This window comes from Erpetoichthys calabaricus, chromosome 10, assembly GCF_900747795.2.
Source record: "Erpetoichthys calabaricus chromosome 10, fErpCal1.3, whole genome shotgun sequence".
In the NCBI taxonomy this organism is placed as follows: domain Eukaryota; kingdom Metazoa; phylum Chordata; class Cladistia; order Polypteriformes; family Polypteridae; genus Erpetoichthys; species Erpetoichthys calabaricus.
The window spans coordinates 122,599,297-122,611,452 of record NC_041403.2 but is presented as its reverse complement, the minus strand read 5'-3'; the positions used below and the strand labels follow the sequence as shown (position 1 = coordinate 122,611,452).

Sequence of the window (12,156 nt, the reverse complement as noted above, 5' to 3'; positions counted from 1 at the left end):
TGCAACATCCTAGGTGTGAGCCTCATGCCTTGTCATTGTCTATGTAGAGTTTGTACAGTCTCCCCATGTACTCTAATTTTCCAGAGTACAGGTTAGGTTAACTGGTAGGTGTGAATTGCCCAGCACATTGTAACTGTGAGTGTTCATGTGCACATGTGTGGGTTATCTGATGGGTCGATGATATTACCTGAGATAGGCTCCAGCTCCCAAGATCACCAGTTTGAATTAGGCAGGTTGGAGAATGTTGTGTTATGGTTGAAGATGCTAAAAAGTGTAAATGTATACCGCATACAAAAAGTTAATATTGTGTAGTAGGAGTAGTAAAACATACAAGATTTTCTGAAAGGGGTGCAGAGATGACTATGATTTTGCTTTTGGTGGGAAAAAATGAACCAAAGTTATGTATATGATACTTTGAAGATACTCAGTTTGTTAGTGATTTAAGGATTTAAACACTTTCTCCAATAGATTCATAATTTTGCATTGGTGATAAACAAAACATTTCTTGAGTCTGCGAGAGCTGGGGTGGAAGAAGACTCATGGCTGGATAATGTGGATATAGACCAGGAACGGAAAAGATGTTGAGGAAGAAATGCGCTAATTCAGCCTCTGAGAAGACACTGATGGTCTGCTGCTGTGGCTGGAAGAGCTTAACCTTTATCAGGGGCTTGAAAATACATCAAGGAAAGAAAGGGTGCTTGAAGGAGGGACAAAAGGGACCTCGCATTGATAAGTACTTCTTGAGAAATGAATCAAGTACATCGAATGAAGTCCAGCGACTGGAATCTCACCAAAGCTCTGAAGCCCTGAAGAAAGTGAGTCAAGCACAATGACGAACTAGAAGGAGGTGTTGAGCCCACAAAGCCAGCAAAGGAGAGGAAGATCAACAGCAACAAACCCCAGGTGAATTGGCCTGGAGCCTCAGAGAAGGAACAATTGGCAACAATAAACATTGATCTGGTTTGTCTCCTACAAAGGATGAAGGGCACAGTGGAAAGGAAACTTGACAATATAGGGGATATCATCTATTCATATGGAGCAGAAAGGTTTGGAACAAGGGACAAAAAGCAAAGGCTACCAGCAGTGGAAAAACAGTCTAGACGTCAACAGGAGATCAACCAGTTGATCCGGGAGAGAAGGTACCTGAAGAAGCAGTGGAGAAAGGCATCTGATAGGGAGAAGGAGGGTATTAACATTCTCCAGGGTACCAATAAGACCCGCCTTATTACTTTGACACGAGCAGAGAACCTGCGGAAGTCAAGGAAGAAAGAGGAACGGGCAAGAGTATGCTTTTTCAAGGATCCCTACAAATTTGTAAAATCACTCTTCACGATAGAAAAGGGAGGTCACCTTGAGACGTCAAGGCATGAATTGGAACAGTATCTAGAAAGAATGTTGCGGATGAAAAGAGGCATGAGCAAGTAGCCATTCCAAAGGATATCCCACAAATTGAAGAACCTGAGCACCAGATGGATACCAGTCCTTCAAAATGGATAGAAGTGGAGCAGGTGGTGGAGCAGGCGAGAGCTTCCTCAGCCCCAGGGCCAAATGGAGTTCCGTATCGACTTTACAAGAATGCTAAAGATGTTCTTCAATTTCTGTGGAGACTCATGAGAGTGGCCTGGGAAAAATCAATCATACCCAAAGCATGGTGCAGGGCGAGTGGAGTTCTGATTCCAAAAAAAAAAGAGTCCAAGGAGGTTAGCCCATCAGTCTACTTAACGTAGAGGGTAAGATGTTCTTTAGTGTCATAGCTCAGAGGATGTCCATGTACTTGGAGAGAAATAATTTTGTGGACACAAGGGTCCAAAAGACAGGGATGCCAGGGTCCTCCAGATGCCTTGATCATACTAGCATGATTTGGTACCAAATCCAGAGCGCAAAGGAAGAGGGGAAGGATCTTCATGTGGTATTCCTGGACCTTGCCAATGCTTTTGGATCTGTTCCACATAATTTTCTCTGGGCATCTCTTGATTTCTTTAGGATTCCTGAAACTATCTCAAACCTGATTAAGGCATACTTCCATGACTTGCAACTGTGTTTTACCTTGCCAGACTTTACCACTGCATGGCACCGTATGGAGATTGGCATAATGGTAGGATGTACCATCTCCCCATTGGTATTCACCATGGCAATGGAAGTCATCATATGGGCATCCAAGTGGGTGGTTGGCGGTGAGAGGTTAACTTCTGGAGTATGTCTGCCACCCATCAGGGCCTATATGGACGACATGACAACAATTACAACATCAGCACCATGCACCAGAAGCCTATTGGTAAAGCTTCAACAGAACATCACTGGGGCGAGAACGAAATTCAAGCCATCTAAATCAAGGAGCATCTCTATAATTAAAGGATACCGATCAGGCTTGTGAAGTTCGGGAGGAACCTAGTACAGGACTGAAGAGCACTGATGATCCAGTGCTGCCTGGCAAGCAAAACATTTGGTGCTTACAGTTTGGGTTACTACTTCGCCTGCTGTGGCCATTAACCATGTATGACATCACCCTCACAAGTGTTGAGAAGATGGAAAGGATGGTAAGCTCTTATGTGAGGATGTAGTTAGGTCTCCCTCGATGCCTGAGCAATGTTGCCCTGTATGGCCAGGGGCTACTTCAGTTGCCCCTTTCCAGCCTCACTGAAGAATTTAAATGTGCTAAAGTGAGACTTGAGATGATGCTTTCTGAGTCAAAAGATATGGTGATTAGAGTTGCTGCACCAACTCGGGAAACTGGACGGAAATGGAAAGCTAAGAATGCAGTCCAAAAGGCAAAATTTGCACTCTACCACAGCGACATTGTCAGCCAAGTCCAACATGAAAGAAGTGGGTTGGGGTTTGGCAAAGGGCGACCCTACTGGAGTAAGGCAACCTCAGCAGACCGGAGGAAAATGGTTGTGGCTGAAGTCCATCGGCATGAAGAGGAGAGAAGGTGGGCCAAGGCTGTGGCGCAGGCTAAACAGGGCCAATGGATGAGGTGGGAGAATTTGGAAAAGTGAAAGATCAGCTGGAAGGATATGTAGATGATGGAAGCGGGTAGGATAAGTTTCCTCATTCGAGCTACCTATGATGCCCTCCCTACCCCACAAAACCTCAACCAATAGCTAGGCGAAGATCCATCATGCCCCCTCTGCTCAACACCAGATACACTGCGGCAAATCCTCACAGGATGCAAAGTAAGCCTCTCTCAAGGACGATATACCTGGAGACATGACCAAGTGCTTCAATGGCCTGCCATCCAGAGAGACCAACTTAAATGTGCCTTTGCTGTTTGTTTGGGAATGGGACCAAAGACAACACAAGTTTTCCCTGAAGACCAGATTGGGAGAGATGGAGACAGCGCAGGACTGGCAAATGCTGGTGGATGTGGGCCAACGACTCCTAGTCTCACCAGAAATAACAGTCACCAACCTGAGGCCTGACCTGGTCTTTTGGTCAAGCACACAGTGCAAGGTATACTTTGTTGAGCTCACAGTTTCCTGGGAAGATGCAGTGCAGGAAGCTTTTGAAAGGAAAAAACTGAGATATTCAGAGCTTGCCCCGGAGGCAGGACAGCAAGGATGGAATGTAAAAATCTACCCAGTGGAGGTTGGATGCAGGGGCTTTGATGCAACATCCACTGTAAGGCTGATGAGGGACCTTGGCATTAGTGGGCATGCCCTACGCTATGCCATTAAGGAAATATCTACGGTAGCAGAATAGAGCAGCCAGTGGCTATTGATTAAAAGAAAAGACCCTATGTGGGCTCCCAAATAAGAAGGCTGGACAAATGCAGAGAGGGGTGGTTCTGGGAAGCAGGATACCACTGCTGAGGCTACTGGAGACGTTGTGGGCCTAGTCAGCAAAACGTTTATGAAAGTAGTAGCCCACTTGACAACCCCAGTAATGTGTCTGTCCAGCCCCTTCAAAACATAGTGTGATTCCTTCTTTTAGGTATGCTGTCAGATGTAAGCTTGGCTCAGGGAAGAGGATGCCCCTGCCTTGCATAGTCCCCAGGCACTGTGGATATTAAACATCTCATCCTGTGTATTTGAAATCTGTAATAGTGTAGGATGTCTAGGTTCTGATGTAGTAAAATTAAGTTCATTATAAAAAGGGCAGCTTTTATTGAACAACTAAGAAAGTTCAGTTATTTTAGGTGATATGTAGAATATTGATAGAGATGTACACTCAATAATATATAGATGAGCACACTTGATAGTAGTAAGATGTGCCTGGCAGAAGATCCTGGGTCTACCATTTCTAACTTATACCAGCAAGCCCGCGATTCTCGAAAGAATCGCAAATCCAAGAATGGCAATCACTTTCTGTTCCTTCCGATACTTGGAGGGATGAAATATCATGGAGGGTGGGTGCGTCCTGGGAAAGTTCATGTAATTAAATAAACATATTTGTACTAAAGCGGTGTCTTTTTGGAGCTGTGACTCATCTGGTTCTGGTGTTTCAGAAGCGCGTTGTAGGCGCCTTCGTTTATTGCTTTTATCCATGCAGTCTCGTTTTGTTTTTCTATGGCTGTGTCGTCAGCGAGAAGTCGTTTGCTGACGGCGGCGGATTCGCGTGCTGAAGTGGCCATGGCGGCGGATCCGGGCGTGGAGGGCTACATTACTAAATGAACGTGGTATATGCGGTGGTGTGGGCGGTCACGTTCGGGCGGCTGTACAACCTGGCGTGCACGCTTTACCTCAGGTTTAGTTTACAGGTCGTAGCCATGGTAAAGTTTTCATTTAATTAAATAAACATATTTGTACTAAAGCGGTTTCTTTGTGTGGGCGCCTTCGTTCATTTTTTATAATCCATACGGGCTCGTTTACAGGTCGTAGCCATACGGGCTTGTGTTTGTATTTAGTTGAGCTCTTTCATTGTGGAGCCAGGACGTCTTTGCTTCTGGTGTGTCTGAAGCGTGTCGTAGGAGCCTCCGTGTATTGTGTTTATCTATGCGGTCTCGTCTTTGGTGTTCTGTGGCTGTGTCGTTAGGTAGAAGTCGTTTACTGTTAGCTAACTGTTGGAATTGTTCAGCGTCTGTCCGTCGTTCCTGTGTTTGGCGGGGTCTTTGTTGGAATACTGAACAACTTTGTAGCCCTTGTGCAGTTTCGTTTTGGATTTGTGCCTCTCTTGCATGTAGTGTTTCAGAAACGCGTTGTAGGCGCCTTTGAGCTCTGTGTTGTTGGAGCCGTGACTCCTTTGCGTCCACTGTTTCAGAGGCGCGTTGTAGGTGCCTTCGTTCATTTTGTTTATCCATACGGGCTCGTTTTTGTATTTCCGTTACTTGAGGTGTTTCGTTTTGGAGCCGTGACTTCTTTGCTTGTGGTGTTTGTGAAGCACGTGGTAGGTGCATCCGTTTATTGTTTGTACCCATGCAGTCTCATTTTTGTTTCTCTGTTACTGAATTACCGTTGTGATTCAAACATGCCACACAGACTGCTGGCACATACATACTACTGACTCTGGGAGGCCGCTGCGTTTGACTGTGGGTTGTGGTGTTTGGGCGATGTTTGGGCGCCACCTACTGACTCTGGGAAGCCGCTGCGTTTGACTCTGGGGCGCCACTGCGCATGCGTTTCGGCGCGTCTTTGCATAAATTAAAACTGTGGTTTAGTAATATAGATACTAGTCTCTTTGCTCTTGAAGGGAAAAGATTTTTTTTTTTCTTTTCTTTATTTCGCCTTATACAATTTCTTGTATTAGGAATTTGGTAGTTTTCGCATACCCTTTGGGGTCAGAGCGCAGGGTCAGCCATTGTACAGCGCCCCTGGAGCAATTACAGGTTAAGGGCCTTGCTCAAGGGCCCAGCAGAGCAGTGGCCTTTTGGCAGTGACGGGGATTCGAACCGGCAACCTTCGGGATACCAGCGCAGCTCCTTAGCCTCAGAGCGATTATGCAGAATATATAAAGAGTTGATGTTTCTTTTGGCCAATGAAGTTGGAATTTAAAGCTGTAAAGCAGAGTATGATGGAAGTGAGTTGAAAATGACTATATGAATGTGTAAAGTAACACTGTGCAACAGGAAAGTAAATGCATAGTTGAAGGAAAACAGAGTGAAAGTCTGTAGCTTTCCATCCTGTATGGAAGGCAGCTTACTGAGTTCATTTCATTACTAATTTGTGTTCATACAAGATGTAAGTATGTCTCGCACAATGTAATTTGAAGATAGCTTTTCATTGAGACTGTTGAACTCTGTGTATGCCACACATACAGTATTTGCAAACTTGTTTGCAATTTTGAAACTCGGGAAACACTAGCAAAAAGAGAAACCTCTGCTGGAATAATGGCAAAAACTAAACACCACAAGTGTTGACTTATAGTCAGATATCTGTTGTGTAGCAAGCCTATTTCAAAAATAATGTTTTAAAAAGTACTGGAATATTTGCTAAACTTATGGAATAGTAAATGCAAATGGAGGTTATTTAAGACTTTATTTTGTGTGCTTTAAGCATAAAAGTATAATCAAACATATTAATAGTATTATTTTTTTCACAAGGTTCAGTTAGTCGCAATTTATCTCTCACTCATAAACAGTGCCAATGTAGGATTGCCAATTAATCTAGCACACAAATCTCTGGCATGTTGATGAAAGGTAGAGTACCTGGAGAAATACCCATGCAGACAAGGGAAAGAACATGGAAACTCCACACAGAGAGAAATCAGGCATGACATTCAAACCCAGGGTTCTGGCTACATGATACAAAAGCCCTCACCACTGTGCCACCCTTATTGTAATTTTCCATTTACTAATAATACATTTGTTCATTATCCTAAAAAATTGACTATTGTTGGTTGACAAATGCTTTAAAAACATTTGAAACTTCAAAAGATTGAGCCACTGACTATTGACTGATTTTGTTTTTTTAATTTTGTTTTCCTATTAATTGTTCTGTGAGAGTTATTTATTTGTGTAACTAAACCAACTTCTAAATGATGTTGACCTGTAGTGGTTAAAATAATTTATTTTGTCTGTTTGTTTGGGTTTTTGCATTTTTCTTGCATTTCTTATAAATGTGTTTTGCACATAAATATTAGACATAAATGAGTCATCTTCTTCTTTCATTTTTTCCCACTTCTGTGTGGTGTCGATGTGCTTGACCAGCCTTTTCCTGCACCTTCTCACCAGTCAAGCCCTTTTCCTTCAGATCTTCTTTTACTTTATCCATCCACTTCCACTTGTTTTCTTTTCCCCTGAACTTCCATTCCCATCACTGTTTTGCCCACATATCCATTATTTTTCCTCATCACATGTCCATACCACTTCAACCTGTTTTCTTGTACTTTCTTAGATATCTCTTCCACTTTTGTTGTACCTCTTATTGTCTCATTTCCTGTTCTGTCCTTTTTTGTAACTCCACGCATCTCCACACATTCTCATCTATGCCACATCTAACCTCTTGTCCTGTGCTTCCTTTATTGACCATGTTTCAGTTCCATACATCATTGCTGGTCTTAACACTGTCTTAAAAACTTTGCCTTTACCCTTCGCCTTAATGCTTCAATCTTACAATACTCCTGATACTTTCTTCCAAATGTTCCAAGCACACTGCATTCTGGGTATTATCTCTGCAACTAACTCTCCCTGCAGGTTAGCTTCTGAATCCTGAACATCACTAAACCTCATATTCTGACTTTTTTTCCTGTTTATCTTCAACCCATTTTTTTTTTCCAAATCCTTTCTCCATTCTTCCAACTTACTCTCCATTTCATCTTTTCTGGTGCTTCATACCATGTCGTCAGAGCAAAGCATGCACTAGGGGGATTGGTCTTTTACCCAATGACTCAACACATCCATAACCAGATCAAAGAGGTAAGGAGTTAAAGAAGATCCATGGTGCAGACCTGTTGTTACCGGGATCTTGTCTGTTATCCCAAAACTGCTTTTAACCCATGTTCTCACTCCCTCATACATATCCTAAACAATCCTCACATACTTCTCTGGCATTCTTTTCTCTCTCTCACATATGCACATCCAGACCATTTGACATGGTACTCTATCATAAGTCTGCTCCAAATCAATAAACACCATATGCATTATCTTGATGCTTTTCTAGTAGATGTCTCAATGCAAAGACTGCATCAATTGTTCCTCTCCTTTGCATAAAACTGCACTGCTTCTCCCCTCTGGTGGTCTCTCCCCTGTACTTTTTCTCTATAGCCCTTTCCCAAGTTTTCATTTTGTGTCACATGAGCTTTATCCCTCTATTTTTCTACAATATAATATAATCGTTCTCCTTATAAATGGGTACAATCACTGTGTTCCTCCACTCCTAAATTTACTAAAAAGTCATCGTCTACTATAGCATGAATTTAAGGGGAAAACTTACAAAGGTAAACCTTGTAATAGGAAATTTATAATAATCTCTAAATAAGATTCAGTCTTTGCACAAATAAAGTATGTTTGTTAGTCTCCATTCAACAGTGCTTTAATATGGTGAGTTGATTTTTGACCCATGAGTATATTGTTAGTTTTGCCCTACATGACACTCCATGAGCTTTTAATGGAAAAAAGAGGTCCAAATAATCAATCAATGAATTGATAAAATATGCTTTTCTTTTCCTGCCTTTTGTAGGCACTCCTCCTCCAAAGAAGCGTGGCCGTGGTCGTCCCAGGAGAGAAGAATCCTCTGAGCTAACACAGGGAACTGTGAAAGTAGAGGAGCCAGGAGAGGAAGAAGAGGATGATATAGTTGATGCTGGTGCCATAGATGACCCTGACGGTAATCATATATCTGTTGTGACTTGACTGACATGGTGTGTTTAATTTAGTTAGAAGTCTACCATTTGAGTAATAACTTTCCTTCTCTTGACACAATGAAATAGCCATGTTACTGTATATTTTGGTAAACCTGTAACATTCTCACATACATGCGTAAACCTGGTAATGACGAGTGATAATTATCTTATAACCTGTTGTTTTTTTGTCTGACTCCTTCCATCATTTTTGGTTAAGTTAATATTATTGGACCTTGGGTAGAATTACAATTGATTTTGGATATTAACATATTGAACACAAATATTGCTGTTATTAGTTTCCTACTACAGTCCAAAGACATGCAGGTAAGGTGGACTGGCAATGCTAAATTGGTCCAGGTGTATGTCTGTTCACTGTTCACCCTGTGATGGATTGCCTTGTCCAGGTATTGTTCCTACCTTGCTCCCAATGCTTGCTGGTATGGGCTTTTGCAGACCCGTGACCATGGTCAGGATAAAGCGAGTTTATATGATGGATAGGTTATTGTTATTAACCCCTCTTGCTGTATTGTTTTGTAAGAATATTAATAGGATCAATTATTATTGACGAAATGAGGCTTTTTATTTGTACTCCAAAATTAAGTTGTCCTTTATTATCATTGATAATTCTTTCTGACATTTTAGGCCTTTTCATAGATTTTGAATTCACAATGGTGTGTCTTCACAAAACTTTGTATAATAGTTTCTTTCAGCTTATGCACAAGATTAGGTTTTCAGCCTTCTGTGCTGGTAAAGTTAGATAAAGCAATATATTAATAGACATTAAAACTAAATCCAGCAACATTTGAGTGCAATATTAGTATTTTTCACATACAGTACTTACTTATAACTAAACAAGCAATGGTTAGCTTTATGTTAAGAAGTAACTGTTAGCCATAAATGATTTTCCATATCTTTGACTTTGGCAAACTGGTCCTTGGTTCTGTTTGCGAAAGTCTACTGGGATTTAGTATGTGGCTACTTTATCCACTGTATTTGGTACTTTTTGGGGCACTTTTATGCTTGTATTTGGTGTGTATTTTAGCTGAATTACAACACAAATACAAACAATGTAAAAAAGCAAAAGAATATTCCTCAGAAAATCATGCCTTATTTATGGGTAAACTTGTAGGTTGCCTTAGTTTTGTGTCACAGAAACAAATAAATGATCTCTTTTGTATTAATTTTGCATTATAGTGTTTTTTCTTGAAATTTCATAATTCAATTTGGATTTGTTAATATTTTTACATTTGGAATTTTATCATATTTTGTTTATAGAATCTGGTAACTCTCTATTTTTCAGCCCTACAATCTTTTGTATTTTTGTTACTTTTCTCATTTCTTCTCTTGACTATTAGTGACTATTTTTGCAGGAAAGTATGTTGTCATATGTGGGAAAATTTAGAATAGATTCACTATTTCCTGAGGTTATGGTCATTGGCCTGATAATAGAAGAGACATCATATTAAGTGCAGCAAGCACTGGCTCAATTAACTCAGCAGTATAAAAGCAGCTACTGTACTAAAGAATGTCTCTAGCACCATGCTCCCTAAGTGGTACTAGTCTGCTCTTTATAGCTGTTTTGAACCTTTAGATCTAAATAGTTAGAACACCATTTGCATCTGAAATTAGAGCTTTGTACCATTCACTGGAAACATATGAACAATGCTTTATCTATTTTATGTCATTAGCGACCCAATAATATTGTAACCTTATTTTATTAAGATTAATGCAATGATTCCAGTTTGGTGTAATCGCTGTATATGAGACGAGCATGTCACTCCTTCGCTGAAGGATATTTTGGGTGGTGGGAAAGACAAATTGCTTGCCTTTATACAGTATAATACAGTATTAATGGGAATTAGAAAGTTCTTTAAAGGTGTTTTCACACATAGATCATTTGGACATGTTTTTTTAAACTGTGGCATGATTTCTCTGTAAGTCTGGATCGTTTAAGTGGATAAAAACATGCCAATCACACTCTGGTGCGGACCAAAACAACCTTACCAAGACCCTTTGGTATGAGTGGTCTTGTGTGGTACCAAGCATACCCTGGAGTGGTTTGCATTAGGTCTCAATGTGATATCTGGGACCGATTTAATCACATGAAATGCCGTGCATTATACATGACATTTTATGTGCTGTGGTAGTCACGCTTAGCATCTTCTTTCAGTAATTGGGGAATCTCATTCATAGTATAATAAGTGGAGGATTAACACGGAGCATTAAAAAATAAGTAAGGTAAAGAAAAAATATATATGCATACAGGTATATAACATAATTTGCTTAAAAATTTGCATAATTACTCAGAGCCTCTCATACACTTAGATAGCAGTTGACCTTGTTTTTAAAAAAAAAAAACAAAAAAAAAAAAAACAGAAGTCAAGAAATAAAGAGCAATGCCTTTTGAGACTGTTGATCAGTCATCCAAATTTTATACCATGAATACTGCATGTGTGCAGGTGAGGTGTCATCTCATTGCGAACACTGACGTTGATATTTTACTCAATGTTAATCAATCATTCTAAAATAAACATTAATAACAAATATGTTAAAGAATTAAGACTGTAATTGGGATTTGAGATTGAGATTATGTTCATATTTCACCTACTGAAAAGTATATACACAACATCATACAGATAAATGAAAATTCCATGATAAGTCTACCATTATAAAACTGAAGCACATCAGTGTATGCCATCAGCAGAGGAAAAAATGTTTCTACCCATTGAAAGAAGTCCAAGACACACCTATGGGATGTTTATTTATATGTTTTCTTCTCTTGAAAAACCAACCAAACTAATGAAACACCCTCCTGAATCAGAACAAAGCAAATGGACAATGAGTGTGAAAACGGCTTAATAATCAATCATTTTATTTATTTATTTATTTAATTTTGTTTTTTCAAACAAGAACACTATAGTAGCCTTTTACTAATCTAAAATATAATAACATATACCAAATGCGACCATTTACCTCAAATTAAATACAGTAAAAACAAAAAAAAAATAGAAATAGAAAAGAGAAAAAAGCAAAAAAACATTCAACCCCCATTTTAATTATTTAAAATAATGTATATTTTCTTTCCCAACTCATTTTAGCTGACAGTGACTATAATCCAGCAGAGGATGAGCCACGTGGGAGACAGCCCCCTGTACCTCCTAGCATAACTACCTCTTCAATGCCAAGACCTCGTCGTCGAGTTGTGCGTCCTAGAAAGTTTCCTCTTGGAGAGGAGAGGAATCAAAATGAAGGTACTTTTGCAGTATTGTTTTTCTTTAATTCAAATAATCTTGTAATTACTGAAATCAGACCATGCCTAATGAAATAGTTTGCTGCCCATGTTTGATGAACAGCACTAAGTGCAACATAAAGAGTGATTTGATGAAGATAATTAAATGTAGTTATGGAAGAAGGCTTTTTATCTTTTTATCTTAACTATAA

General features: G+C 40.0%; 1 protein-coding gene across 3 annotated transcripts in view; it reads left to right on the top strand.

Moving 5' to 3' along the window:
* Positions 1 to 12,156, top strand: part of znf335 (zinc finger protein 335) — a 102,864-nt gene that overhangs the window by 19,008 nt on the left and 71,700 nt on the right. For all 3 annotated transcript variants that reach the window (XM_051932829.1, XM_051932830.1, XM_051932828.1), the window contains exons 6-7: positions 8,553 to 8,699; positions 11,814 to 11,966. In XM_051932829.1, the coding sequence (XP_051788789.1) occupies positions 8,553 to 8,699; positions 11,814 to 11,966 (300 nt within the window). The remainder of the gene's footprint in view (positions 1 to 8,552; positions 8,700 to 11,813; positions 11,967 to 12,156) is intronic.